General features: G+C 39.8%; 2 protein-coding genes across 5 annotated transcripts in view; both read right to left on the minus strand.

Annotated features, from left to right (window-relative positions):
• LOC125016173 (inactive phospholipase C-like protein 2) overlaps positions 1-6549 on the minus strand; it is a 35636-nt gene extending 29087 nt beyond the window's left edge. Inside the window, exons 1-2 of one of the 3 annotated variants that reach the window (XM_047598429.1) lie at positions 6139-6548; positions 5189-5717 (exon numbers count right to left, since the gene is read on the minus strand). In XM_047598429.1, the coding sequence (XP_047454385.1) occupies positions 5189-5455 (267 nt within the window). In that variant the 5' untranslated portion in view covers positions 5456-5717; positions 6139-6548. Of the gene's footprint in view, positions 1-5188; positions 5747-6138 lie in introns of all 3 variants that reach the window. The other 2 variants (XM_047598430.1, XM_047598431.1) reach the window with 2 other exon arrangements.
• A 5163-nt stretch (positions 6550-11712) lies between these two features.
• LOC125016174 (cysteine-rich venom protein) lies at positions 11713-17072 on the minus strand. 2 transcript variants are annotated; one of them, XM_047598433.1, is made up of 9 exons: positions 16921-17072; positions 16647-16711; positions 16289-16292; positions 15923-16023; positions 14449-14539; positions 13945-14087; positions 12278-12366; positions 12086-12168; positions 11713-11997 (listed from the first exon to the last, which is right to left on the minus strand). In XM_047598433.1, the coding sequence occupies exons 2-9, from the start codon at positions 16704-16706 to the stop codon at positions 11861-11863; spliced, it is 708 nt and encodes a 235-aa protein (XP_047454389.1). In that variant the 5' UTR covers positions 16707-16711; positions 16921-17072; the 3' UTR covers positions 11713-11860. The 2 variants fall into 2 exon arrangements, with proteins under 2 accessions (XP_047454389.1, XP_047454388.1); XM_047598432.1 differs by having other exon boundaries at positions 16647-16733.
• Between the last annotated feature and the right edge of the window lie 9205 nt (positions 17073-26277).

The raw sequence follows: 26277 nt of genomic DNA on the forward strand, positions 1-26277 counted from the left end.
CTGTACATGCACCAGTCCAGAGCAAAAGACCTTTCCCTGCTTCAGCTTTCTTGTCCTGTGCACAGTGACGCATTTAACGTTTGTTTGGACACTGAAAGCAAAAAAAAGAAAAACAAAAAGTGCAAGGGTGAAAATTAGAGAAGTCCTGATTGGGCCAATCCAGGAATTTTTAAAACGCTTGGCTCAGTATCAGGCTTCAGCCACGTTTTTCTGTTTTTTTTTTAAATATATTTTAGGCCATAAACCAAAACCACGTCCCCGTCGCGTCAAAACATTTTCTCCCTCTTCTGTTCTCATGGAGGTTGGCCAGCGTCAAAGCTGTCAGAGACAGAAGAAGCTGCTGCTGCTGCTGTGCGGAGGAACCTCTTCTCTGGAAAATGAAGTTGATGAGACAGCAATTTGCAAAAAAAAAGTGCAATCAGTCTACTCAGGCAACAACAACAAAAAAAAACTGAACGCTGCGTTTAAAAGAAGAGAAAAGTTTCATGGAGACGGCATCAGGGAGGAAAATGTTCCAGAGGGGGTTCGGGAGTTTAATGGCAGCGTCCACCTTTTTCCTGAATTCTGAATGTTACCCATGATTCATAGCGGACGCTGGTTTTGCTTTTATACGCTAACGCTACGTTTCCATGGTTTCAGGAGCTGTCAACATTGCGGTAAATGTCGCCTTTTAGCTACGGTTAGCACAGAAACGGGCAAAGTCGGAGGTGGAGACGTAATATGGATGTTTTAAAAAGTTGTGGGCATAGTTCTGTGACAGTGCCTCATCAGTCATTTAGATGACTTGAAGCTACAGCTGGACATTAGCTATACTGACATTGTAGAGTGGACCAGAAGCAGAAAGTATAAAAAAAAAGCCGTGAGCCATGTAGGACGTTCTCGTCGTAGTTATTGCTGCTTAAAACAAACGTCACTGATAAACTTTTCAGTTCCTTTAAATTGTTGTGGCAACCAACAACAGCATGAGTTGATTTTTTATTTTTATTTTTTTTTAATTAAATGACACTTTTTCTTCCAAAGCTGGTTCTGATTAGCTGCGTGAGCAGTAGCAGGACACAGGAAACATGAAACCGGCAACCTGGAAGTAGGATTCTGTCGTGGCGACTCCCACAGGCTTCAGAAGAAACGTGAGGATGGAGCTCAGATTTTCTGGAGCCAAGGTATGAGCTACACTCTCCACACTACGTCACCGTTCACAGAAACATTTACGCTTCTAGAACAACACAAGGAAGACGAGAAAACCCTTCAGGAATCTCCAGAGGAGGAAATCTTGTGTATTTAAAACCCGGATCAGGCCTTCGATCGGATGATACTGAATATTAAAAGATCAAGATTGATTCTGGAGACAAAAAAAAACAAACTCATCAAACACAATATGTGCAATGATGCCCACACAGGAAGTAGCTCAGAGTCACAGCACTGCTGGTCCACCATAATTAATAGCATATTGTTTTCCCTTTTCACAGGGTGGTATCACACTTTATTGTCTACTCCCACCAGGGATGTGAATAAAGTGTTGTTTACCAACCAGTGGAAAAATGCTATTTATTTAAGAAGATCTGAAGTGAGACATTATTCTCCAGCCACTGACCACCCACACTCAGCGAGGTCTCAATTCACTGGTGTTTAAAATGGACCAATAAACATTCAAGTCATTTTTCAAGCTATCACCTAAACGCAGGCTGGTCTACGACGAATAAAGACAGAAAAATACTGTTTGTGTATATCTGAAAATACGCCAACACACTCCTTAACTGGACACAACAGTTATTTATCTGGTTACTTCATCTTAATGTGGCAGTTCACCCCAAAATCTCCCTCAAACACTGTGTGGGTTTGAGAAACGTCTGTCAAATGATTTCATCTCACCAGCAACACGACGGATGTGGTCATAAGTAAAATCATGTGAACAAAAATCTCAACATAAATATTTTCCAAACGCATAACAATGGAGAACAGTCTATAGCGTCATTGTCTTTATAAAAAAGCAGCAGCGTGAAATGTAGTGAGAAGGTCCTGATAAGTGTAGACCAGCGTCGCCGTTAAATTAAAAAAAGAACCTGCCGAGGAGTTTATTTGCGAAGTGTCGCGTCTTCGTTCTTCAGACATTGCAGAGTACAGTTTTTGAAAGAAAGGACTCGACGTGTGGGTTTCGATGTGCCTTCGGAGCTTATGCTCGTTCACCACACACAGACACGCACACACCCATATCACCACCGCCGCCGCTACACACACATGCTAAACAGAAATCTTCCTAACAGTCGAGTTGTTGTGAAGCACGGGGCACTACAGCTGTTACTATAAGAGTGCGGCTGGCGTTGTCCCGACCACATCCTCCCCATCTCTTCAGAGAAGCAGCTTAACGAGAACTCTGACTGACGGCGTGAACGAGGTTTACACTGGTCCAACCCTTCACAGCCACCATCTCAGTGCAATGCACCGTAAGTCACGGTCGCCAGAAACACAAACAGCTGCCTTCGAGAAACTACTGGCATGCTATTAGCATGCTAACAAGAAGCATATTTTATCTGCTTGATGGTTTCCAGATTCAAAATTTACAGCCTCCTCACGTATTCAAATGAGTCTTTGACACTTTTTAGAATATGATCTCCAGGGTTGACTCTTGGTGGTTTTGTTGGCACATTATCAGCACGCATGGGTGATATTTGTCGTATTTAGCATCGCCGCTACCTTGCAACAACACAAACTTTGGTTGCGGTCCAACTTTCCCTTAATGCTAACGCTACATGACATTCAGTTCAGACGCACTTTATCACGAGTTGACATCTCCGCTTTTGCCTGAACGAATGCTTGACCCGTCTGTTCCCCGCGTTGTAAAGCGGATGCCGCAAAATTATTCCAAACTGACCTGAAGTGCATTTTGCTGAACATATACAGCTTGTCATGAAGGCTTTCATTGTGTAGTCTGATGTGGCAGTCATTGAATTTAGGTCATTGAGCATTTCAGACGGATCCCTCGGCCGCATGGTTAACCTGGCGCTGAACCGTCACGTGGAAATCTCTTGACCAGTTTGTTAAACTGGACAGAAGAATTAATCTTGACAGCATGAGGCTGTTATCCGCTTCGTCTCAGACAAAACACTTACATAAATATCCGCTTTCTCCCCCCCCCCCAAACAGCATGTTTGGACTCATAGCATATTTTAGAAGGAGAAGACATGTCGCCGAAATAAATCACCCTCAAATGGCCTGGGAACTGAGACAGGTCCTTGTGTGGTGAGAGATTACTTGGAACTTTACAGGCAGAAATGTCAATATTGCCCCCATCAATCTGCAGGCAGAGGTTACGTCAAAGTTCAACAGCCGCAACGTGCCAGGAATGTGTTGCCTGCAAAACCTGTCGGCGCAAAAAAAAAAAAAAAATGTGCAGCTGAAATGCCACTGCCAAAAATCATACCCAGAGCAGAGAAACCTCACCGAGGTATCAAGTCCGGGGGCCTGTTGATATTGGTTGTGCACATGATAATAAAGCTGGTAAATTCTGACAGCGACACTTGAAATGTGCTTCTCTGCAAACTCCTTGCACAACTCCTGCGTGTGAAAAGCAGACAGCCCGAAGAGGGAATGAAGTTCTCGACAGCGACTTCTAATTTACTGACCTCTAAGTCACACGTAAACAACATTAGAATAATGCACGTCTGACATCTCTTTCTGGAGTCATTACGGGCCTGAGCTATGGTAATGGTCTGTAGACCGAGACAACAAATAATGTGGAGAAATTAAAATGTTTGCTCAGTGGCTGGATTTACATTTACAGAGCTGCTGGCATTAGCTTGAGGGAAAGTCTCGGAGGCTTTCGACACACTGTAAACTAATGCAATGAGAGGAAGTGTCATCACACGCACCCTTGAGCAACACTCCCATGAAATTATCAAACTAATCTCAGAACAAAACCACAAGTCTGAAAGCAAATACTTTAGAAATTGTATTAATCGATCAAACGTAACACATCCACAACCGTCCCTACTTCTACTCGATGCTGGGCTCATGCATTCACCGACACCAGTTACCATTCAAAGCTGTAAACCTGTGCAGGTAGGTGGCGATAATGCACCTCCAAGCGGTTTTCCCAAACCTCCAATAAACCCAAAGAAGAAAGTACACAGCTTTTAGCCATTTAGCGCAAGTTAACTGGCTGTCGGATGTAAAATGCAGGAATCAGCCATAACATTATGACCTCATACTGCGTAGCCGATCAAACTCTGATGCCAACGTATCCACGACAGGCGTTTTCTGCAGTGGACACTCTGAGTGGTATCCATCCAGTCAAAGTCGCTCAAATTGTTCAACTTGCTCTTTTTTTTTTTTCCTTGCTCCCAACACATCAACTTAAGAGGACTAAATGTTCAGACGCTGCCTATTATCTCCCACCCTCTGACAGGAGCCACGATAATCACACAAGCCAGAAAACATTACAGGGAGCTACAGCCCTGAGAGTTAGGAAGTTTATGGGGATGGATGACCAGAACGTTCAGACCAGAACCCCCCCTCCAGCAACAGCAATAACTTTGACGGAAATATTTACTGGACTGAATCCAGTCGCATCGAAGAGACTACGAAGAACACAAGAAAAGACTATGAATTATCCGGGTTCATTTAACATCCGGATCGGGACTCGGCTTGTCTGATGCTGAATATGAAAAGATTGGTATCGGATCAGGCTGGTAAAATGATGAGGCTTCATCGGGACGTACATATAGGGTCAGCAAATATTTTGCAATCGTGCAGACGACTTCGTCATGCCAGAGTCTCTCAGTCCCACTTTACTGCAGAGCACTTTCACGTGCAATCACTATTTTTTTTTTTTTATCATTTTAACTCTAATATTATGCACCACCTCACTCTTCATCATCCGTGCACGTTTACATTCACGTTACTGACATTCAAGATCAAGTAAAGACTAAGCTGTGTGGCACATATTCTCTTCATGGGATTCAGGATACAAGTACAGGATGTGCTGCTTCTGGTGATCCCATTACTGGCCTGCATTGTGCAAAAAAAATAAAAAAAATAACACCCATTTCATGGTAGCCATGGTATAGAACACGTTACTAAAGAGCACATAGAAGATGCACACACACACACACACACACATATATAAGATGCACAGGCGTTGCTGTGCTGTGCTGTGTGACTCCCGTGCAGACTTGTAACTTGTAATGTTTACCTTGATAATGCTGCTCCTGCGCGGTATGTCGGATTTGGCGTCCGGTCCCGCGGTGCTGTTGGCGGTTTCCACCCCGCTCTGGCCGCCAGGTGCGACGACGAGGAGGGATCCCGAGCCGACCATGTTGTTGTTTCCTGACATCCCACATTCTCCATTCAGCACCGACACTTCGCAATGCGTCTTGCCCGCGGACGCGTCGCCGGGCACGGCCGTGTCCCCGAGATTCACCGGAGACAGGCTGCCGTCCTCCTCCCCAAACTCCGCCATAGGCACTTCAAACACACACACACACTCCCTCTCTTTTCTCTCTGACACACACACACACACACAGTGACACACAAACAAGCCGCTGCTGGGTAGCACAAGCCTTATGTCTCAGCTTTTTTTTTTTTTTTTACTCCAATTTCCTGCCTGGCCTATTGCCTCTCCTTGCGAGATCCGCACGAATCATCCTCGGCCATATCATCTCTCGGTGCACGTATCCTCCAGCCTTACAGTACGAGAGGGGCTCCCTCCGATGCATCGTGCCCTGTGGTGTGTGGAGAGAGAAACCCACGGCTGCGATTAGCACACGCCGAGGCAACATGACCGAGAAAAATGTGAAGCAGAAAGAGAGAAAAGACGAGAAAGCATGAGGCGGTGCGCACACTGCACAGAAAGAAAGCGGATGTTCAAACTTACAAAAAGGCTGTCAACGCAAACGGATAACAACAACATGTTAACAGGGCTTCCCCCCCTCTTTGTATGTGCAGGCTTTCTCTCCCCCCCCCCCCCTCTCATGTATTGTAACTGCAACTTCACGCTTTTTCATCCCATTATTTATTATTCCCCCCGTTTACTCCGTAGTAATAAAGCACACACCGACCGGTGAATAACACAGGTTCAATTTAAAAATTAAAGCGTATATAAAAAAAAAATATTATTATTTTATTATTTATTCTTTTACCTACCTTTCGGACTGTCTGTCGCCTCCATGTGAAGTTTTTTAGCCGCTGGAGATGAAGCTGGAGCCGGCAAACACTCCGCCTCAGCTCACCCTCTCTCTCCGCTCTGAGAAGCGGAGCTAGTCGGTTAGCCACCTAGCTTAGCCGCGGCTAACGTCGCCTAGCCGGGCAAAGTTAAGTTTTCACAACTCACAACTCCGGTTGATGTTGCGGCTCCGCTTTAAAAAAAAAAAAATAAAATAAAAAATAAAAAAATATATATATATTTTTTAAAAAGACAGAAAATAAATAAATAAATAAACCTCGAGAAATTGTTTCGGGGAGTTTTAAAGACAATTAACAGTGATTTGACGTTAATTCTTCTTCTGCTTCTTCTTGACAAACCGTCGCTCTCACGCCGTTTCCAGGGAGCTGCACATTGGCGGTGGGCGGATCGATGCAAACTATTGATAGTGTCGATATCGCGCGGGTATCGGCGTCAGATCGATAGTCACGCGATGCAATCGATACCTCAGTTTCAGTTTTTCTTATCTAGGCTCAGTGCGCGACTCCCAGTAGCGCATGTGAAAACACCGCACTACTCCATCCGTTTGGTGTTACTTCACAGCTGTAGACTCAAACACTGCAGTTATTATTATTATTGTTGTTTATTATGTTGTTGTTAGTTATATTTTTTATATTTGTACCAATTTTTATACCTTTATTTGTCTTCAATTTTTAGAAAACTAATTGAAAACAAAATCATTCAAGCGTCATGTTTTTTTTTTCTTTTGTAAAATTTCATTCATATTTGGATATTGATGGTGCGTTCACTTAACCTCCTGAGACCCAGCGTTTTGTTTGCCGCGCATTTTTAATTTACCGTCCCCCCAAAAAAATCATTAGTAGAACCTAAGAAGGATTATCTTTGAACGGGGACTCATATTCATCAAACTATTTCAATAACCTGAACATTGCTGTGCAGAAACAGGATTGCAAACGACTACTTGTTGCTAATTTGCGGCGTTGAAGCTCGTTATTATTAATAGAATTAGCTAAGTTTGGTCTAAATGAAGCAGAATGCTGAATAAGCTGCCACAAACCAAAAACGTCTCAGGAGGTTATAAATGATGATGCATCGCTCTACGTGAAAGAAGCTGCTTGTGTAAGTGAAAAGTATCGGCTCCGGCAACACTTCCCCTCTACTTTCGTGGTATCGGATCGATACCTAATTTTACAGTATCGTCCAGCCCTACTGTGCACGTGTCGCGAACGCGCAGTAGGCAGAGCAGGCTGAGGTGTCAATCAAACCTAATTATTATTTCTTTTATTTACTCCTATAGACAGCGCACATGTGCTGCAGGTTACACAACATCTGTTGGAGCTGCTGTCAGAAGCGAGTGATGACAACGAGCCAGAAAAGAATTCATCAATGGGATTAGAAAAAGATAGAAAGATACAAAAAGTGCAAAACTGGCCCATAGGCAGCAAAAAAATACACCACACAGCACACAAGATAAGAATAATGTAAAAAACAAACAAAAAAAGGAACAGCAGACGTTAACAAGACTTATAAAATAAACCCTGCTCAAATTCAACAAGAAATCTCATGCATAGTCACGAGAATGTTAGTAAGAAAGTACAAAACAGCTCAAAAGTCAATAACAATAGTCAGCCTGATAGCATAACTGCCCAATTCATATCTGAACATTTTCAGAAAACAAGAAAAAAACACAATTTTTAGCAAGCACATGGATATTTTTTATTGATATTCTAATAGAAATTCAACAAAACAACTTATGCAATCGTGCTATTAGCCTAACGATATGCAAAATAGCACAAAAGTCACCAACGATATGCAAAACTCCTCAAAAGTCAAGAATAATTCACACAAAGCAAATAAAACATGAATAATTATAAAATAATTAAAAAAAACTCAACAAGAAAATTCATGCATAGCTACACAAAAGTCAATAAGAAAAAACAAAACAGCACAAAGGTCAATAAAAAAGACACAAAGAGGCCTCAAAGTCAAAATTAACCAATAATAAAAGAAAAAACAAGTGTCATTTAAATAAAAAAGAGCACAAGCTCGATAAGACAAAGCCAAAAAAAAAAAAAAGAGGTAACGACAATAAGTAAAAATAGCACAAACTATGAGTCAACAGAAACACACAAAAACTGCTCACAAAGCACACACGGGTCATTTCTACACAAAAGAGCTCAAATTCCACAAGAATATTCATGCACGACAACGCAAACGCAACACGAAAGTCCACAACAACACGCGAAACACCAACCGAGTTGAGAAGAGAAACGTTCTCAAACTCAACAGGAAAAGAACAAAGGAGCTCAGAAGTAAACAAAAATACACAAAAACGGCGCACACACAAGTCGAGCGTGTAAAAGGCAAAGATCATTTAAATGCAATACAAACAGAATAATAAACACAAAACCAGCCCGAATTCAAGTAAGAACAAAACAAATGCCAAACAGCATGAGAGCTAACAAGAAACTGACGGCGCAGACACACACAAGGAAAACACACACATGATACATATGTTAATTACAGAGCGACTGCAAGACAGATGAACACAAGGAAAAAGGCATAATAGTCAGGAAAACACAAATCCATCCAAAATACACACGCACCACAATGCAGAACACACAAAAACAGTACAATCATCATTAAAAAAATAATATTTTCAAAACAAAAGCATGATTAATGGAGCAAAAGTTAATGTGAAAGTACAATGAAAACCCCCTAAAAGCCAACAAGAGTATGAAATATGAACTGAAACCACCAGTAAGAATAACAGAGAATAAAAATCAAGAAGGATAATAAATGCAAACTGGCAAAACCTGTGTCAGAATTAATGCAGAACTCAACAAAAACAAGTACCAACAAGACAATCCGCAGAAAACAACAACAACAAACACAACATAATACACTTTTCTCTCCGTGACTAACGTCGCCACAGCTGACCTCCCGATAAACTGTGCATTGGGAGGACTCATAATGACTTGGCACCAAATAAATAGAAGGGGATCAGGCTGCATTCAGATGCCACATATGATGCATCTCAACCACATTATGGGTTCCCAGAAAGGACTCACATGACATTTGTGTTTTTTTTTTTTTCTTCATGCCAGTGAGTCAAGCCTTCCTCTTTATGTGTACGGCCTCGATGAGACGATGGACTAATCTCTAGAGAAGTTAACGGCCTTTCTCACTGTTGCGTCAGGTTTCTTGTGAAAATAAAGTCACAAGGTAACTATGTGAGAAAGTATAAAAGGCTTGTGTGTTTTTTTTTTTTTTTTTTTGTTTGGGGTGGATGAGCAAGCAGCTCTAACGTCTTAGTCAATCACCGGTTTCGAGACAAACCTTACATGGGAATCACGCCGCCTCTGATTAAGTGATGAGACTTAATTTTATTCTAAATGATCTAATAAGCTGTTATAATAGGTCCTTCTGATTCAGATCGAGGCTGATGAACTAATTGTTGTGGGAAAGAAAGGGAAGCAGGAGGTGGCGTGAGTTGTGCGACGGAGCCACCTGCTGCTCCGTCACGGTACTGGTTAGAGTTCCTGTGTGTCGTCCTCTTCTCTGAAAACATGCATGAAACCATTAAGATGAGTGTAGAGGAGGAAGGTTTTACCCTGAATACAGGAGCATTTACCTGAAGATGAGTCACACTCTGAAAACATTGTGTCATCCAGGAAACTCCACCTGGGTTTTGTCGTTCTGCTCCGGTTCATTAAATGTGTAAAATCCTGCAGACTAACAGGTTTATATGAACACATGTGATGATTTCATTGCTACGTTATTAGCCACGGGCTAATGCTAGCTACTACCCTATACACCATGATGTCATATGTCATATATATGTGTGTGTGTGTGTGTGTGTGTGTGTTAGTGTTAGTGTGCAAGTCTGATGTGTGGAATTGTGTGTCTCCCATCTGTGGATTTGTTTCTAATTTGTGGAGTTGTGTGTTTCTGATCTGTGCTGTTGTGTGTCTGATCTGTATAGTTGTGTGTTTTTTATCTGTAGAGTTGTGTGTTTCTGATGTGCGGAGCAGTGTGTTTTTTTTTTTTTTATCTATGGAGAGGAGTTGTGTGCCTCTGATGTGTGAAATTATGTGTTTCTTATCTGTAGAGTTGTGTCTTTCAGATGTGTGGAGTTGTGTGTTTCTGATCTGTGGTGTTGTGCGTCTGATCTGTATAGTTGTGTGTTTTTGACCTGTATGGTTGTGTGTTTCTGATGTGTGGAGTATTGTGTTCCTGACTTGTGGAGTGGAGTTGTGTGTCTCTGGTGTGCAGAATTGTGTGTTTCTGATCTGTAGAGTTGTTTGTTTCTGATGTATGGAGTTGTGTGTTTCTTATCTGTGGAGCGGTGTGTCTCTGACCTGTGGAGTGGAATTGTGTGTTTCTGATTTGTAGAGTTGTGTGTTTCTGATCTGTGAATATGTGTCTTTCAGATGTGTGGAGTTGTGTGTTTCTGATCTGTGGTGTTGTGCGTCTGATCTGTATAGTTGTGTGTTTTTGACCTGTATGGTTGTGTGTTTCTGATGTGTGGAGTATTGTGTTCCTGACTTGTGGAGTGGAGTTGTGTTGTGTGCTTGTTCTTGGGGTCTGTGGAGCATTGTCTCTACCTGGGGAGTGGGTTGTGTTTTCTGATTTGTAGAGTTGTGTGTTTCGTTGTGAATATGTGTTTTCAGTGTGGAGTTGTGTGTTTCTATCTGTGGTGTTTGCGTCGATCTGTATAGTGTGTGTTTTGACCTGTATGGTTGTGTGTTGAATTTGGAGTTGTGTTCCTGACTTGTGTGATTGTTCTTGTGCAGATTGTGTGTTTCTGATCTGTAGAGTGTTTTGATGTATGGAGTTGTTTTTCTTAGACGTGTGTCTCGACTGTGAGTGATTGTGTGTTTCTGATTTGTAGAGTTGTGTGTTTCTGATCTGTGGTGTTGTGCGTCTGATCTGTATAGTTGTGTGTTTCTTTATCTGTGGAGTTGTGTGTTTCTGATGTGTGGAGTTGTGTGTTTCTCATCTGTGGAGCGGCGTGTCTCTGACCTGTGGAGTGGAGTTGTGTGTTTCTAATTTGTGGAACTGTGTTTCTGATGTGTGGAATTGTGCGTTTCTGATGTGTGAAGGTGTGTGTTTCTGATATGTTGAGTTGTGTGTTTCTGATCTGCGGAGATGTGTGTTTCTGATGTGTGGGGTTGTGTGTTTCTGATGATGTGTGGGGTTGTGTGTTTCTAATCAGTGGAATTGTGTTTTCCTGATGCGTGGAGGTGTTTAAATGTAGTAAATGTACATGCTTTGTGTGTATTTGCGTTCCTATACCAACTAAAAATACTAAGTCCTCCTCACTAAGGCAAAACTAAATGTTTTTCATTTCATTATTTATAATTACAGTTTAAAATAAAACACACTTGTTTTAATGTAGTACCTACTATTTTTTTTTGCAACACACAATTCTGCTGTGTCACTTTAGTGTTACATGCATATTGAGTCAAATTAAACACAGTTTCATGCACAACGTCAATGAAACAAAAAAAACAAAACAAATAACTCAAACTATCTTTTTATCATGAGGCCGTAAAGCAGATTTGTCTTTATTTTCTTGTGTTTTCTTACATATTTTCTTGTACATTTTTGCAGGATTATCTAAGCACATCGATGCAGTACAGCTAGCTTATTACAGGGGTTCACACGTTAGCACTGCAGGCTAAAGTAGCACCTGAGTGTTTACGCGATGGGAATGATCTCCGTGGTGCATTTGCATGAGGCGGGGCACCAGGTTTGTACCAGGGTGTTACTGCATCCAGTGATGGCTTTTAAGGTTGGACAGTTGATGAACTGGTTTATATAAGGACAGGGGTTGGCTGAGGGAAAAAAAAAAAAAAAGCAAAGACATTAGCTCATTGTCCTGATTATCTCATTAGACAAAAATAAATTAAACGTCACACTTACTGCAGAGTTTGTCCACACAAGCGTTGGGACAGGAAGCACATGGAGGTCCAGCTTTGTAAGGCGGCCACCTCCTGAAGTTCCCTCTGTTGAACGTAAAGGAGACTTAGTCACTTACTTCCCATCTGGCTACGAAGAAAGAGCTCTAATTTAATATAAATATGTATGTGTTAGGAGGTGGAAGGTGTCACATACGCTCTGTAATAATGGCAGGCGTAAAAATAGATGCTATTTGGGCACAGTGCCATTCCACAGCCAATTTTGTATGAGCTGTTCCACACGACCTGACGACAAAAGGGCAAAATGTCACAGTTTTTATTGTTAATGCAGCTTTAAATAATAAGCAGTATTCAACATTTTCTTCTCATCAATTATAAATCCTAGACAGAATGTTTTGTTATTAGCAGTTTTGCAGTTTTATCCACTCAGGTCTGACACAGGTCATTTATCTGTCCTGAGGTAACAGGTAGTGATGACATCACAATGAGACCTCATGTGAGATCTGGCAGCTTTAGGTGATTGTGAAGCTGCCGAGTTTCTAGGGATCAGAGTGATGCATAAAAACACATAATGAGTGGAAGAGTTTTCTGCAAATAGAAAAGACCTGTTGATGACAGATGTTCAACTCTTTCTGGTCGCAGCTTATTGTCTTTTAAAGGTACTTCAGACATGTATATAGACCTGTAGATTAACTGTGCCGTCTTATTGTATAGTACAATGTTGTATCTCGTAGTCTTTGAATCGTGTCATATTGTACCGCTTCATAATCACATTGTATTGTATTGTATTAGAGAGATTATAATGATCCACAGGGGAAATTTCATAATTTATCGTATCATATTGTTTCAGAATGTATCATATCACATCATGTCCTATCGTATCGTATCGTATCGTATCGTATCGTGTGGTGTCGTATCACATCGCAGTGCTTCATAATGCATTGTATCATATCATATCATATCATATCATATCATATCATATCATATCATATCATATCATATCATATCATATCATATCATATCATAATGTACTGTATCGCATTGTATGTATCGTATATTATTGTTTCATGATGTGCTGTATCGTATGATCTAATTTCATAATGCATCGTATCAAATCGTGGCCTATTGTATCATATCATATGATATCATATGATGTATCGTATTGTATCACATCATCTTGTATCATATCGTATCGTTATATTGCATTGTATCGTCTTGTATCATATTGTATCATTTCATAATATATTGTATCATTTCATAATGCATCGTATCACATCGTATCTTATCATATAGCTTCATAATCCACTGTATCGCATTGCATCGTACGTCGTATTGATTCATAATTGATCATATCGCTCCAGAATGCATCACATCGTATCACATCATATTGTATCGTATCATTATATTGGATTGTATTTCATTACATTCTATCACATTATATCATATCGTATCATTTTAGAATGTATCGTATTGTATCGTATCATTTCATAATGCATTGTATCACATCATATCATATCTTTTATTGTATTGTAACGTTATATTGGATTGTGTTGCATTTGTATCGTATCATATCGTATCGTATCATTTCGTAATGTATCATATCATATTATATCACATTGTATCATATTAAATCGTATAATGTTGTATCCTATCCTATTGCTTCATAAGGCATCACATCATATCGTATTGCTTCATAATGTATTGGATCACAGCAAATCACATCGTATTGTATTATAATACTCTGCAGAGTCAAGAGTTAATCCTTTCAAATACACACACTTAACGTGACGCAGTTGCTATAGTATATACGGTTAAAAGCATGTAACATGAGAGCAGCCACATGACTGAATAACCTGCTGTTACCTGTGTGTAGTGGCCGATAGCGTGTTTGTTGGTGGTTCCATTGGGGTAAAGGTAGTGTGACACCTCACTGTGCCAGACATTGATAATCGAACTCCATGTGGAAGGAACCGATGAATAGAACAGATTCTCCCCCAATTCATATCCTGCTCAATGGTGGGAAACACACAGCAGCACTGATTAATGACCATCCACAAACCCACACTTCTCTTCCTTTTTTTTTTAAACGTTCCAGCAGATTAAGTTATTTAGATAAAACAGGGTTCATTAAAAGGCCTTTTGATGATAATCTCCATAATGATAACGTATCCCTCTCTGTGTAATTTGTTATTAAAAGACTGAAGATAAGATAATGTTCACTGGGACTCTGACCATCAATCACAAGGTCACTCAGTTCGCAAGGAGCCTTCACACCGAATGCATCTTTGAAGTATTAGCTAAGGTCCCGGTATGATTAGTGCAGGCTAGAAAAGGAAAGTGAAGGAACAAAGGAAGCGATAAATATACCGTTGAGCATGCGGGTGCTTGGAGCTCCGTGAGCCAGGATGCACTGGTCGACCCAGGCTTGAGCACTGGTCGCCACCTCGTCGCTGTAGCTCTGTTAAAGAAAAAACAAAATCACCAGTGTCATTTCAAAAACCGCCGGACACGGTCCAGAAAATGATCCATCCTCTCACAAAGGTACCGGCTTTGAAAACCAGACCATTTGTGATTTAAAGGACGACCGAGATGAAAAAAACGACGCTTGGAGATACGTTCCACTCCGACCCTTAAAGTGCAAAATGGTTTTTGACTGAAGTGGCCTTCCTCTTTGAGGATGTTCCGTTCAAGCAGCTCCGAGCCACAAACTGAGCACCAATATATATAAAAAAAAGAAAATGTTATTCTTCTCTTTACTTCTTCAGTCCAAGCCTCCAGGCAGCCAATCTTTTAGAAGACGACACAGAATTTCATTTTGCGTTGGTTTGGTTTCTTACGCTCAATATAGTGTGAAACACCGATCAGGCATAACATTATGACCACCTGCGTAATATTGTGTAGGTCTCCCTTGTGCCTCCAAAATAATTAACATAAATCCAACATATTTTAGTAAAGGGATATCCCAGACACACGCTGCAATGTTAGCATGAGAAAAGAGAGAACAGTGTTCATGTTTTACGGCAGTTGCACGGCCACCGTGCTGTTGCACGTTTGAAATTAAAAATTCAGCCTGTGTTTTATTTGGATAACTTAATATGCATAAGGTAAATTTAAACACGCATAGTAGGTAGAGGGTCAGAATATAACTTCATATTTCAATTTGCATTTGTCAGGTCTGTACAGTCACTGGGCTCGGCCGTCTTGAATTAGCAGAGGTTTAGAGAACCACAACAATCAACGTTGAGTCATGAAAGGTCATCATCTAAGGTATGTGTACTTTCTGGTACTTCAAGTCTGGTGAGTAAATTTAACTCTAGTCCTTTAATGTATGAAAAAAGAAAACAGAAAGAGAGAAAACAGATGTTAATGGATTTTTTGTAGGTGAAGAAGCCGTCAATTAAAAGCTTTTCTGCTGGACACGTATCACTTCATAATGCATCGTATCGTATTTATGGTGTGAACATATGTAGTATGGTAGGTATGAACAATATTCAGATGTAAGTTTTAGACTTTCTGACACAAGGTATCTGATCATCTGAATTTCCCTCTGAGCGTTTGTCTTGTGAATCTGAAGAAGAGTCTGAAAAGGCTACTTTTTACTGACTCCATCAATAAATTTGGCTGTTTTTTTTTGTTTTGTTTTTGTTTTTCTTAACTTGCTGCACTTTTAGTTTGAAAATCTCATTAGTAGAAAGAAAGTCTTTTTAAATCTTTTGGAAAAACTTAAAATAAATAAATGCACGGATCAGTAAACCTCACCAACCAAACCAAACGCGGAGCTTTATTAGCAAACATTTTATCTGAGCCGCTCTCATCGTTGGGCGTAGGAAGCAGGACTGACCATTAGCAGCATGTCAGAGGCAGTAGGCTCCACCGCTCTCCTGAGGGCATTGTGCAGGTCCACGATCTCCGCCTGAACCGTCGTGTTTTGTGGGCAAATGTCTGCACGCAAACACAAAGAGACACGTTCAATTTAGAGCGGCGTGTAAACACCAGATTAAAGACATGATCAGGAGTGATATTTACTCGGGCCGCTTAATATCAACGACGTGACTCACAAACATATCCCGCTTTAATTGCTCTGAAATGGCTTGACATAACAAAAGGCACACACAGGGAGGACCGGGCCAAATCCCATAATCTTATTGGGAGACTTACCGCTGAAAATAAAGTTAAACACGCCTGATGGGTTTAATACGGTGCTTACCTTGCTGCAGAGACATCGTGGCACATAATGGAGCGCGGTGCATTTTGAAAACGAGAGGAAATTCATGTTAATTTTCTCACAAGTGAAACAGAAGAGTTGCATGAGTTACATGATATGATATGACATGAATGCACAATTCTAATGTCCAAAATAAAATAATGACTAGAAATAGATAATATTCAAATAAATTATCATTAGTTTTGGATGCAAAGCCTTGTCCAACATAGTGTTCAGATGCAAACTGAAATAAAAAGCTGTAAAATGTCAGAATCTGAACAACGCAGCATCAGTTCTTCAGGCTTCATTATTTACTGTGATGCATATTATTCCAAAAAAAATTCATGACTCCTCTACTCACCACAACACAGGCAGTGTGAACTTGACGCAGGGCCAAGATGCAAATCAGGGCCACAAACATTTTCACTACAAAGAAAGGAAGAAACCTCTGTGGGGTGGAAATTAATGAGGAATATTTTTATGCACGACCATTTAACACATTACTTGCATAATACAGATCGGATAAGAAACTACATGCATTTTTAATTCACGTGGATTTCATCTGAAACTCAAAAATACTGCACGATATTCTCCTTAAATAAGATTGATATATATTTTAGGAACACCTGTCATACCTGCTTCCAGGTCTTCAGGAGGAGGAGGTAAGTTGTCGCCTTCGTCCTCCTGCTTTTATAGATTCAGCCGAGGCTGTAAACTAAATTTATAGCACATTCCCCCTCTGGCTGATGGGGTGCAGACGTATCCAGGACTCTACACGCCGTATACAGGATAGAAGAAAAAAAAAAAGTTTATCATGCAGAACTGAAAGAGGCTTTTTCTTCTAAAGAGTGCAGCTGACAGGGAGTAAACAAGGAATTGTTAAGCCCTAGGGTGTAGTGCCTAACTGATGTATTGGCTGGTGTTTGCGCTGCATAGAAATTAAAGGTCAAGGTAAATAACGGAAATAGAGCACCAGGTACATTATTCGATTTAAATGAACGCTGCTGTATGTAGATGGATTAAAGGCATAATACTCGGGGAGGCTGAAGACGCGCCCATCGCTGCCTCTGGAGCAAAACTCAACACATCAGGAAGGTGATTGTGAGCAACGTGTTCGAGTCTGCACGAAGGTCTTTTTATGAATTTGGACTATTTTATACTTAACAACAACATAAGCCCAAAGGTTTAAATCACAAATAAAATGCATGGCGCACTGCAAAAATATACCAAAGACTAACACTCTAAACTCTAACACCGACGTGAAACTGATGCATTTGACATCTCAAAGTCTTGTGACTAAATTTTTGCAGAAATGTAAATAAACTACGTACTCTGACCTCGTCCTGAATGTGTCCTGACGGACCGTCTACTCAACTGATGTCCTCTTGCGTAAGTTTTGCGTCATTTATTATGGAAAAAACAACACGCTATTATAAAGGGTCACCATGTAATCATACTGATGTGACCAGTGGCCTCAACACCAACTGGACCTTTTATTTTCTGGATGAGGTTGTATTTTCTTCCAGAATTAGTCGCGGTTGCACACATTACAAATAGCAGTTTTCTGGAATATATCTTTTAAGTGAGACAGTAGCTGTTAGCATATTGAGCCTTATTGGACCTTAGACTGTAAAAAAAAGGTGGAGGCCATGACAGAAGCTGAAATGTGAAAAAGTCTTTTGCATTTCCTCAACAGTAACCAACAGTGATATGATCTACTGTAATTGTACTTTTGGTGAGTATTAGAGACTCCACAACTTATTGTTTTCCATAATTAGTGTCATATCCTTATGCTGTGGCGCACCCAATTCTCTGAAACAGCGATATTGAGAGCAAGCCATTGTTTTTTTATGCTGTTAGCATAGTGAGCACATAAATGAGATGCAGAACAAGAGCTGTGATTGGTCCACAAGGTAGTGTGTTTCTGCTTTAGTATTTCCGGCTGCTTCCCCATCTACGCATCAATTGATTGTTTTGGATCAATAAAGACTCTGTAAAGTTAACTGAGGAGGTTTGGACATACAGACATTTGCATGACTCTGCAAGTTTCAGTTGCCATTGTTGAAAGTGAAGCAGGAAGTAGAAACAAAAATGACGTGAGGAGCACGTAAGTACTTAGGTTATAGCATCAAAGCCCCGTAGTGCTATAAAAGTACAAAGTCCAAATCCAAGATGACGCTGGCTTGAAACAATTAAGTGTATAATAACTGGTGGCTCAGTATCAACTAAATACCAGTGACGTGGCTCCGCTCTCGGACAGACTCAGACTCTGCCTCTAAACTCTCAAGATGGCGCCGCCCATATCAGGGAAACTAGCTTCAGTTTGAACAATGGGAGGATGTATTTTCTATTTTCTACACTCTATACTCGAGACACAACATGTGGAAATGCATTTAACACCCATTTATGATCTGTTATCACCCAAAGCGCGTAGAAACTCTTATACTCTCACAGCTGTAGCTCAGTTGTGTAGAATCCAGAAACAACTGACTCCGTTAAAAGCAATGCGGAAAGAAAACAGACATTTTTTATCTCTGAGCAGCTTTTCTCTTGTTCCGAGCTGAGCACATTCCTGTCTGTTGATTCTTTATTATGCGTCTCATGCACAATGAGCATTATGCTGCTATCGCCCTTTGGCTCAATGCATCTTTGTTGTATTTGTTGTGCGGTACAATAGCTGGAGTCAAACATTCTCATCGATTACATCAGTCTGGGAGTGAGATTCAGAGGAATCAACTGGACACATTTGGGTGAAACTGGCTCAGATTTGTTTGGAAGTCATGATCCAGTAAACTCCAGGTTCCTGTTTGGTACAACATATTTCTGCCATGTTGCTGACAGCCCATCAATACACACCCAGATGTGAGCAACAACAGTGTTTTATAGGTTATTTATGGAATATGGTAACAGATCTGTAATATAATCTTCAGTGACATTTTACACATAAGCCATTTAATTACTGTGGTTGTACATTTTGGACGTGGGCACTGGATGTTTTCATCCAGAATTGTATTGTTTAGTTTTGAATGTCTTATATAAATATGTACATATCTTGTTTCACCCCTTTTTAAATCTTGGGACCATGTTGTTGGAAGAACTGGTTTCTCTTGTGTCCTTATCTCTGTGACCTATAAAATCAATCAATCATCCACTGTGTTTATTATCCTGGAGTCTTTTTTATCCCATGCACCTCATATTCCTCTGACAAACCTTCATTCAGTATATTAATGCCTATTATTGGGTTTATTTACATGGACTTGGTGAGATTGTTATAGTATTCCCTTTATGTATTAGTATTTGCTCATTTAAACATATGACCAGGTTTAACAGAAACCTGGATACATCCCTGTTTTGAGAAACCCAAACATGCGAGTTGGACGACTCTTACTTTACTCTACTGTTGCAAATATACGTTATATTCTACATGCAAACAATGGCAGCAATTAAAGCTTCTTGTTTCTGGAAGAGATGAAGAAGCCAAGATCTGTTTTAATAATCAAATAATAATTAAAGTTACACGGTAGACTTGCTCAAGTTCGTATTGACTAATCTTCTAGTTGCACGGTTCCCAACACAGACAGAAGATAAAGACGCATGAATATGGTGGAAATTAATCAGTGTTAAACCTCTTCATTTTTAGTATTGTAATGTCCTAAAATAAGTAACATTCTTGATCTAGACAGCTACAAAATCCACCACCACCACTGAATGAGTTCATCCAGAGAAAAAACACGGAAGGACGAAGAACGAGAGCTCCAACTACAGGTGACTGTAACGTACTGAGGCGAACACGCATGTGTTTTGAGTTAATGTTGTCTGTCTGTGTCATGTTTGGTTTGTTTTGACATTGTCTGGTTCATGAATTGTCTATTGTCTATTGTTGTGTACCTGCCTTGCCTTTACACAGATGACTAATGCATCAGTGTTGATCAAATGTGCATTGTCCCAATTCAATAAACTGTAATAATAATAATAATAATGATAATAATGATGATGATGACGATGAGGTGAAACTATCCTGGCACAGTCAGAGTCAATTCTTGTCAGTATATGAGTTCGTCATCACCCAGACCGAATGATTTGATTGTCACAGGATCAGTTCCCAGCAGAGAGACTCCCGACAAATTTGAGTTTCTTGCAACAAATGTTGAGCCTCCGCAGTTAATTTCAGGACCAACGCATGGACGATTCATTGCCAGTGAAAGTTGTAAGGATACAATAATTATGGCCGACAAAAACTATTTCAGTTCCAACAATAAGCTGAATATTTGTGATCACTCCCCTTCATCCTTTTAACACTATAGTATTGTATGGCTAATGTTACTTCTCAGTAAATCTGTCAAGTTCTTCACAGCGTGTTATAAGATAAGATAGAACCTCTGAAGCATTTTCCGTGTAGGCTACAGCAGCTAATTGTCTAATAACTTTATCTAATAGTTGATATGCAGCCTCCTTTTCTCTGTCACCACAGGACGTTTGGTGAAGTTGTTAACTGACTGCTGTTGAAAGGATTTGGAGCCAGCGTTAACGTATGTCTTTTCAGATGCACTGCAGTAGTACTTTAGCTGTAATTCAGGACTCACATGTTGCGGTAATATGCAGGTTTCCTGCACGTTTGAACAAGTGAAATTTAAGACTTTTTGAGGCCTTGTACAGAAAACAAGTAAAAATCAGAGACCCAGAAGTGCTCTTAAAATAACTAAATTTACTGTCATTCAACCATTAACTTAGGACCTCCCTGGGGTGGGCTCCACTAATGAGGAACAAAAACATAATAGGCCGAGCCCAGAGGGAATCATTCTGCAAATTAAGTATTTAAGACTTGACTGAATGTCATTTAAGACCTACAATGCAAAATATGCTCATATTTAAGACTTTTTAAGCCTCTGAGGAATATTAGTGATCATATTTAGTGAAATATTCCCACACAATCTGCTGCCCACTGGACTCCTCACCTGTCTTCACCTGTGACGTCCATGTTGTTATTGTCATGTGATCAGTGACTAGTCGACTTCCTGCTTTAAGCGTCACACTGGCAGTAAACAGTAAAGTTGACAAGTCAACCAGGCTGTACAAACCCTTCATTGTATTTTGGCAAGTTTTAGCTAAATATTAACATTTGTGTGACAGGGAAAGCACATAGATGTTTAGCCTCTTAGCTTCTTGTGTTATCGTGAAAAAACTGAGCACAAATGTACAGTTGGAGTTGGCTCGATAAGTTGTACGTTCTTGTGAAGTAGAAAACATTTGAAGGAGACTCTTTGACTACTTATATGCACGTTTGCATGCCTGTTTCTGGGACAATGGGGTTTGTCAAATGAATGTAGTGTGTTGTAATCAGTGTTGGGGGTAACGCGTTGCAAAAGTTACAAAAGTAACGCGTTACCGTAATATATTACGTTTAGGCAGTAACGTTAGTAATATAACTAACTATATTTTAGTAATATTATTACAGTTACTGACTCCGGTAACGCGTTACAATTCGAGCTGTCGCACAGGCGGAGGTTTCGAAAAAAAAACAACACAGACGCAACAGCCGTAAATAAAGAGGAGAAGAAGAAGACGGTTTAAAATCAACAGAAGAAGAAGAAGGAGACGGTAAGATAGCTACAGCTAAGTCAACTTTTTCCTAAGTGGTTACACTCGCACTAGTTTATTTTGAATTTCCTCACAGCAAGGTGCACTTTATTTGTTGGTTAGAGGCCGAGGGAACTATCTACGGCTAAAAATACTACAAGTTACCTGAAGAAACACCTGGAGTTAGAGGCTAAACGACCTGTTGCTAGCAAAGACGGAAGATGACGACGCGAGCAAATCTAAACAACGAAAGTTGTGTTTTTTCAGACCAGAGATGAAGATGTTTGACCCAGGAGGTAAAACAAGGTAAAAACACATCTCTAATGATATTATAGTCCCTTTGTTAAGGTATAAACACATTTCCACAGATAGTTCATTTAAGATGAGACACTACAGGTGGTGTTAGAGGTAATTTAATGATTAAAATGTGTTAAGTCAGTTGTGTTTGCAGAGGGATTCTCATGGTTGTTATTGTCACATCATGTCAGAATACTTTAACAGTAACAATAACACATCTCCTTGTTTTACAATACTCATAAATGAGACTGTGGGTGATAATGAACAAAGCGGCAACTAAGAAAAAAATATAGATAGAAATATATAAAGTTATGAGTCACTAGAGATTTGTTTCTCATTGTCTAGAGGAAAAATCATTCACGGAGACAACTTTTAAAACAATGCAATATAAATTACAGTTCATATACTTGTAGTGGTTTAAAAGAATACAAGTGAAAATATTAAAAGGACTATTCACCATGACAAAATATTGCACCTTCATCTTGTAATGCCTTGTCATAAATATTTATTTTGGTGAAAGTAACTAAAAAGTAACTTATTACTCTACTCAGAAGGTAATATTGTAAAGAAACTTATAACTGTCAAATGCAAGTAACTTGTAATATGAAATATATTACATTTTGGAAGTAACTTGCCCAACACTGATTGTAATTAAGGTCTATATTTCACAGAAAACAAAATGAAAACAAATGTCAATCCTAAGGTTGTTCAGAAGGAAAAGTAAGAATACAACCAAAATCTCTAGGATTGGATTGATTACTTGTGTTTTTCATCCAAACTGCGTATAAATAAATAAAGGAATTTAAGTTCTAGTTGCCTTTTGGATTATTTTTGGCATCACCATGACCTGGATGACTGAGAACCTTCATAGACATCAGGATTTTCATATTTGAACTCATAACTAGGAACAGATTGATGGATTTCAAGGACCAAAATCCAGGACTGAGGACGGTTGTTCATCATCCCCATAGCTAAAGCACCAACGTGGCAAAATCCGTTTGTTGGTACAAGTCGAGATGTTTAATTTTACCTTTCGTGTTTGCTTTCTGCTGTCAGTAACGTACATTCAGTGACATGATGAATGTCGTGGGTTTAGTTCTTTATGTACCCATGGCGTTGTATGCATCCAGATATTCCCTTCTTGGAACAAAAATCTTTTCCCGTGAAGCGCCATGAGTGAAGGCACACTATTTAAAGTAATAGTAGCCATTACAGAATAGAGAGCTAGTCGAGCCCTGAGTGCAGCTTCAGGCAGGAACCCCCCTGGCAGAAAAGTGACAGCCTAATGAGGTGTGGCTCTGTGAAAATTACGTGAGAAAGGTTCAAGTCTTTTGTTGGAAACCTTTTCTTGTTCACCGTTGCTGATGCTGAATCTTTGAGAGAAGCGGAAATGCTACTGATTGCATCCACCCAAGGTCTCTGCAGCCAACAGGTTCTATTAAATCAGAAACCACTATTCATAATAATAATTACAATAATAATAACAAATGAGGTGCACTGATCAGACGCAAACAGAAAAAAATATGTAACACAGGTTTTGTGTCTTCATAATTTCATTTCATGAAAACAAAGCTTCCATCCTCGTGTGCTTCTGTTAGCCTTTAGCATTTTAATATTTATATATGACATCATTTATTGTAGTAGTATCATTTTTCAGATGCATACACTTGAATCATTGTCATTTTGAGCCATGTCCTGTTGGAAATCTTCTCTTGTTTGCTGTTTATGCTGCAGAAATTGTACATTGTACATTAATTGCCCACTTATTCTTACTTATTCTTATTGCCTACATTGCTCTTTGTACTGAACACTGGTACATTTTGTGTAGGAGCTGCTGCTCTAACGAAAAGTAATTTCCCCTTGGGATTAATAAAGTGATTCTGATTCTGAGAAATGCTGCAGAATGTTTTCAAAAAAGGTTCATAAAGAAAACAGGTTCAATTGGAGCAGAAATTAATAATAAAAATAAGATTTGAACAGAAAAATACATATAAAGTTGGGTTTGTAGCTTAATAATTTAATTTAATGTAAACAAAGTGTCCATCTTGTTGTTTCTGAACCTGTGCTAGCTGTTAGCATTCATTGTTACAGAGGATTAGATGTTACAATCCCTTGTGCCAAGATCTGAGGCATTTAGAAGCCCAGTCCAATTGAAAAACTGACCAGCAGGCTAGCAGTCCAACTAGCAACCAACAAGAAGACAGAAGCCAACTAGCCTAGCCAACAGGAGCAGGTAGCATGTGGCACATCACTGGGGTTTTCATGTAGGCACCTCCCTTCGCTGATGTTTTGTTAAGTTAGGCCCACGACACCTCAAGGAGGCTTAGCAGCGAGTTCCAGCGTCCTGGAGTCACCCTCCTCAGTGCAGCCACCACACCAGAGAGATTAGCTTATCCCTCTTTGTTTTTTTTAAATGCTTTGTCTTTATGTAAAGCACATTGAGTTGCCTCTTGGTATGAAATGCGCTATATAAATAAAAAATGCCTTACCTTGCCTTGCCTTACCTTTTTACTGCCATTCAACAAAATACACAACCGTGTCGGTCGGGTGCTGCCTCTCTATACCTCTCTAATATTTAAGCACATAATCTACTTAGCTTTGACAAATACCACATTATCATTCATTCATGCATTCATCACATGATGTACTGTATCACATTTCAGACATATACACGTGAGTCATTGTCATTTTGTGTCACGCCACTTCATATCTAAAAGAACATAAAATTCTGTTTTAATTTAACTGCAATTATAAGAAATCTAAAAATAAATGATAAAAAATATATAAATATTAATGATACGTCAGGAAATAATTATGCTTAATTATCAGTTGCAACTGGAATGCATTAAAAGAAGAAGCAATCACTGTGGCACATTAAAAATCAAGGCCAATGTTGATTGTGTTCATTTCCCTTCCTGACCACTAGGGGGCACTGTCACATCTCTATTCACAGATGAGCTGTGAGGTCCAATGCACATCTGTATTAAGCCTTGATTAACAACAACAGACTCAGAGAATGGACAGTGATTATTTTTTTTATTGTTGTTTAACAGATTCAGATGCCTCTGTCTGATCTGTGCTCCAGTCCAGTCGTCTTTCCGTTGTGAGACTGATCTTGGACAAACGCCTTGTTCTGCTGCCCACCTTTAAATCTCGTTTCATTTTATTTCTCCTGCGTCAACCGTCACTCTGTTCCCCGGTGGGATTCCCCAACTTTCCCACCACGTTAAAGGACTTTAAATGCACCCAATTTACCCAGAAACTATGTCATCTTTTCACTTTGGGGCTTGTTTTTGTTTCCTTTTGTGTGGCTTTTTCTAATCTAAAGCTAAATCATGCTGACAGCTAGACTTTGGGTGATCATTAGCGCTGTTCAAATCTCAGTGCCAATCAGTGCAACTTCATAATTTTGGCTGATTCTGTTCAATTTAAGCTTCTGGAAAAAGAAAAAAGTCAAGTATCCACCCAGTACTAACATTATCTTTTGTTCTTTAATTCCAGCTTCTGGTCTTTTCACGCTGTTTCAAAGCTTAGATTTGGCCCGATTGGCCTCTTAAATCCTTTATTTCATGAAAAAAAAAAACACAAATCAGATCACCCAGATGGAGGATATGTGTTTTCAGCGACTGCTTGTGCCTTTTGAGAAGAAGGTGATTAAAGTCTAATGGGGGCTCCTGATGTGACCGCAAACAGAGGAAAGGGAAAATCTCCATCTTGCAGAGGAGACATATCATTAATTTGTGGCCCGGAGTAAGATTCTCAGGGCGACATCTGAGTTCTCCTCTGCAAATGAGCGAAACGAGACCCTTATTAGGCCAAAAAATGACTTTGAGAAGAGCCCAATGTCACGATCACATTATACAGGACTAGTAAGTCTAATCACAGCATGACCAGCTCCTCCTCGGTAATTATGGCAGCTCATCAGAAAGGAAGTAATTCTCAGTCTCTGCTGTTATTCGACTGGATTTACTTCTCCATTTCTTTATGAATTTGAATTTGAAAGTAATTCAGTGTGATAAATATCTAAAAAACACTCTTTAAAAGGAGCCTATGACGTCTGCAGAAGTTGCATGTCATGACATGCAGGCAGCTCAGTGAGGTTCTGTGAGCTAATGCTA

The sequence above is a fragment of the Mugil cephalus genome, chromosome 11 (genome assembly GCF_022458985.1).
Source record: "Mugil cephalus isolate CIBA_MC_2020 chromosome 11, CIBA_Mcephalus_1.1, whole genome shotgun sequence".
Taxonomy (NCBI): domain Eukaryota; kingdom Metazoa; phylum Chordata; class Actinopteri; order Mugiliformes; family Mugilidae; genus Mugil; species Mugil cephalus.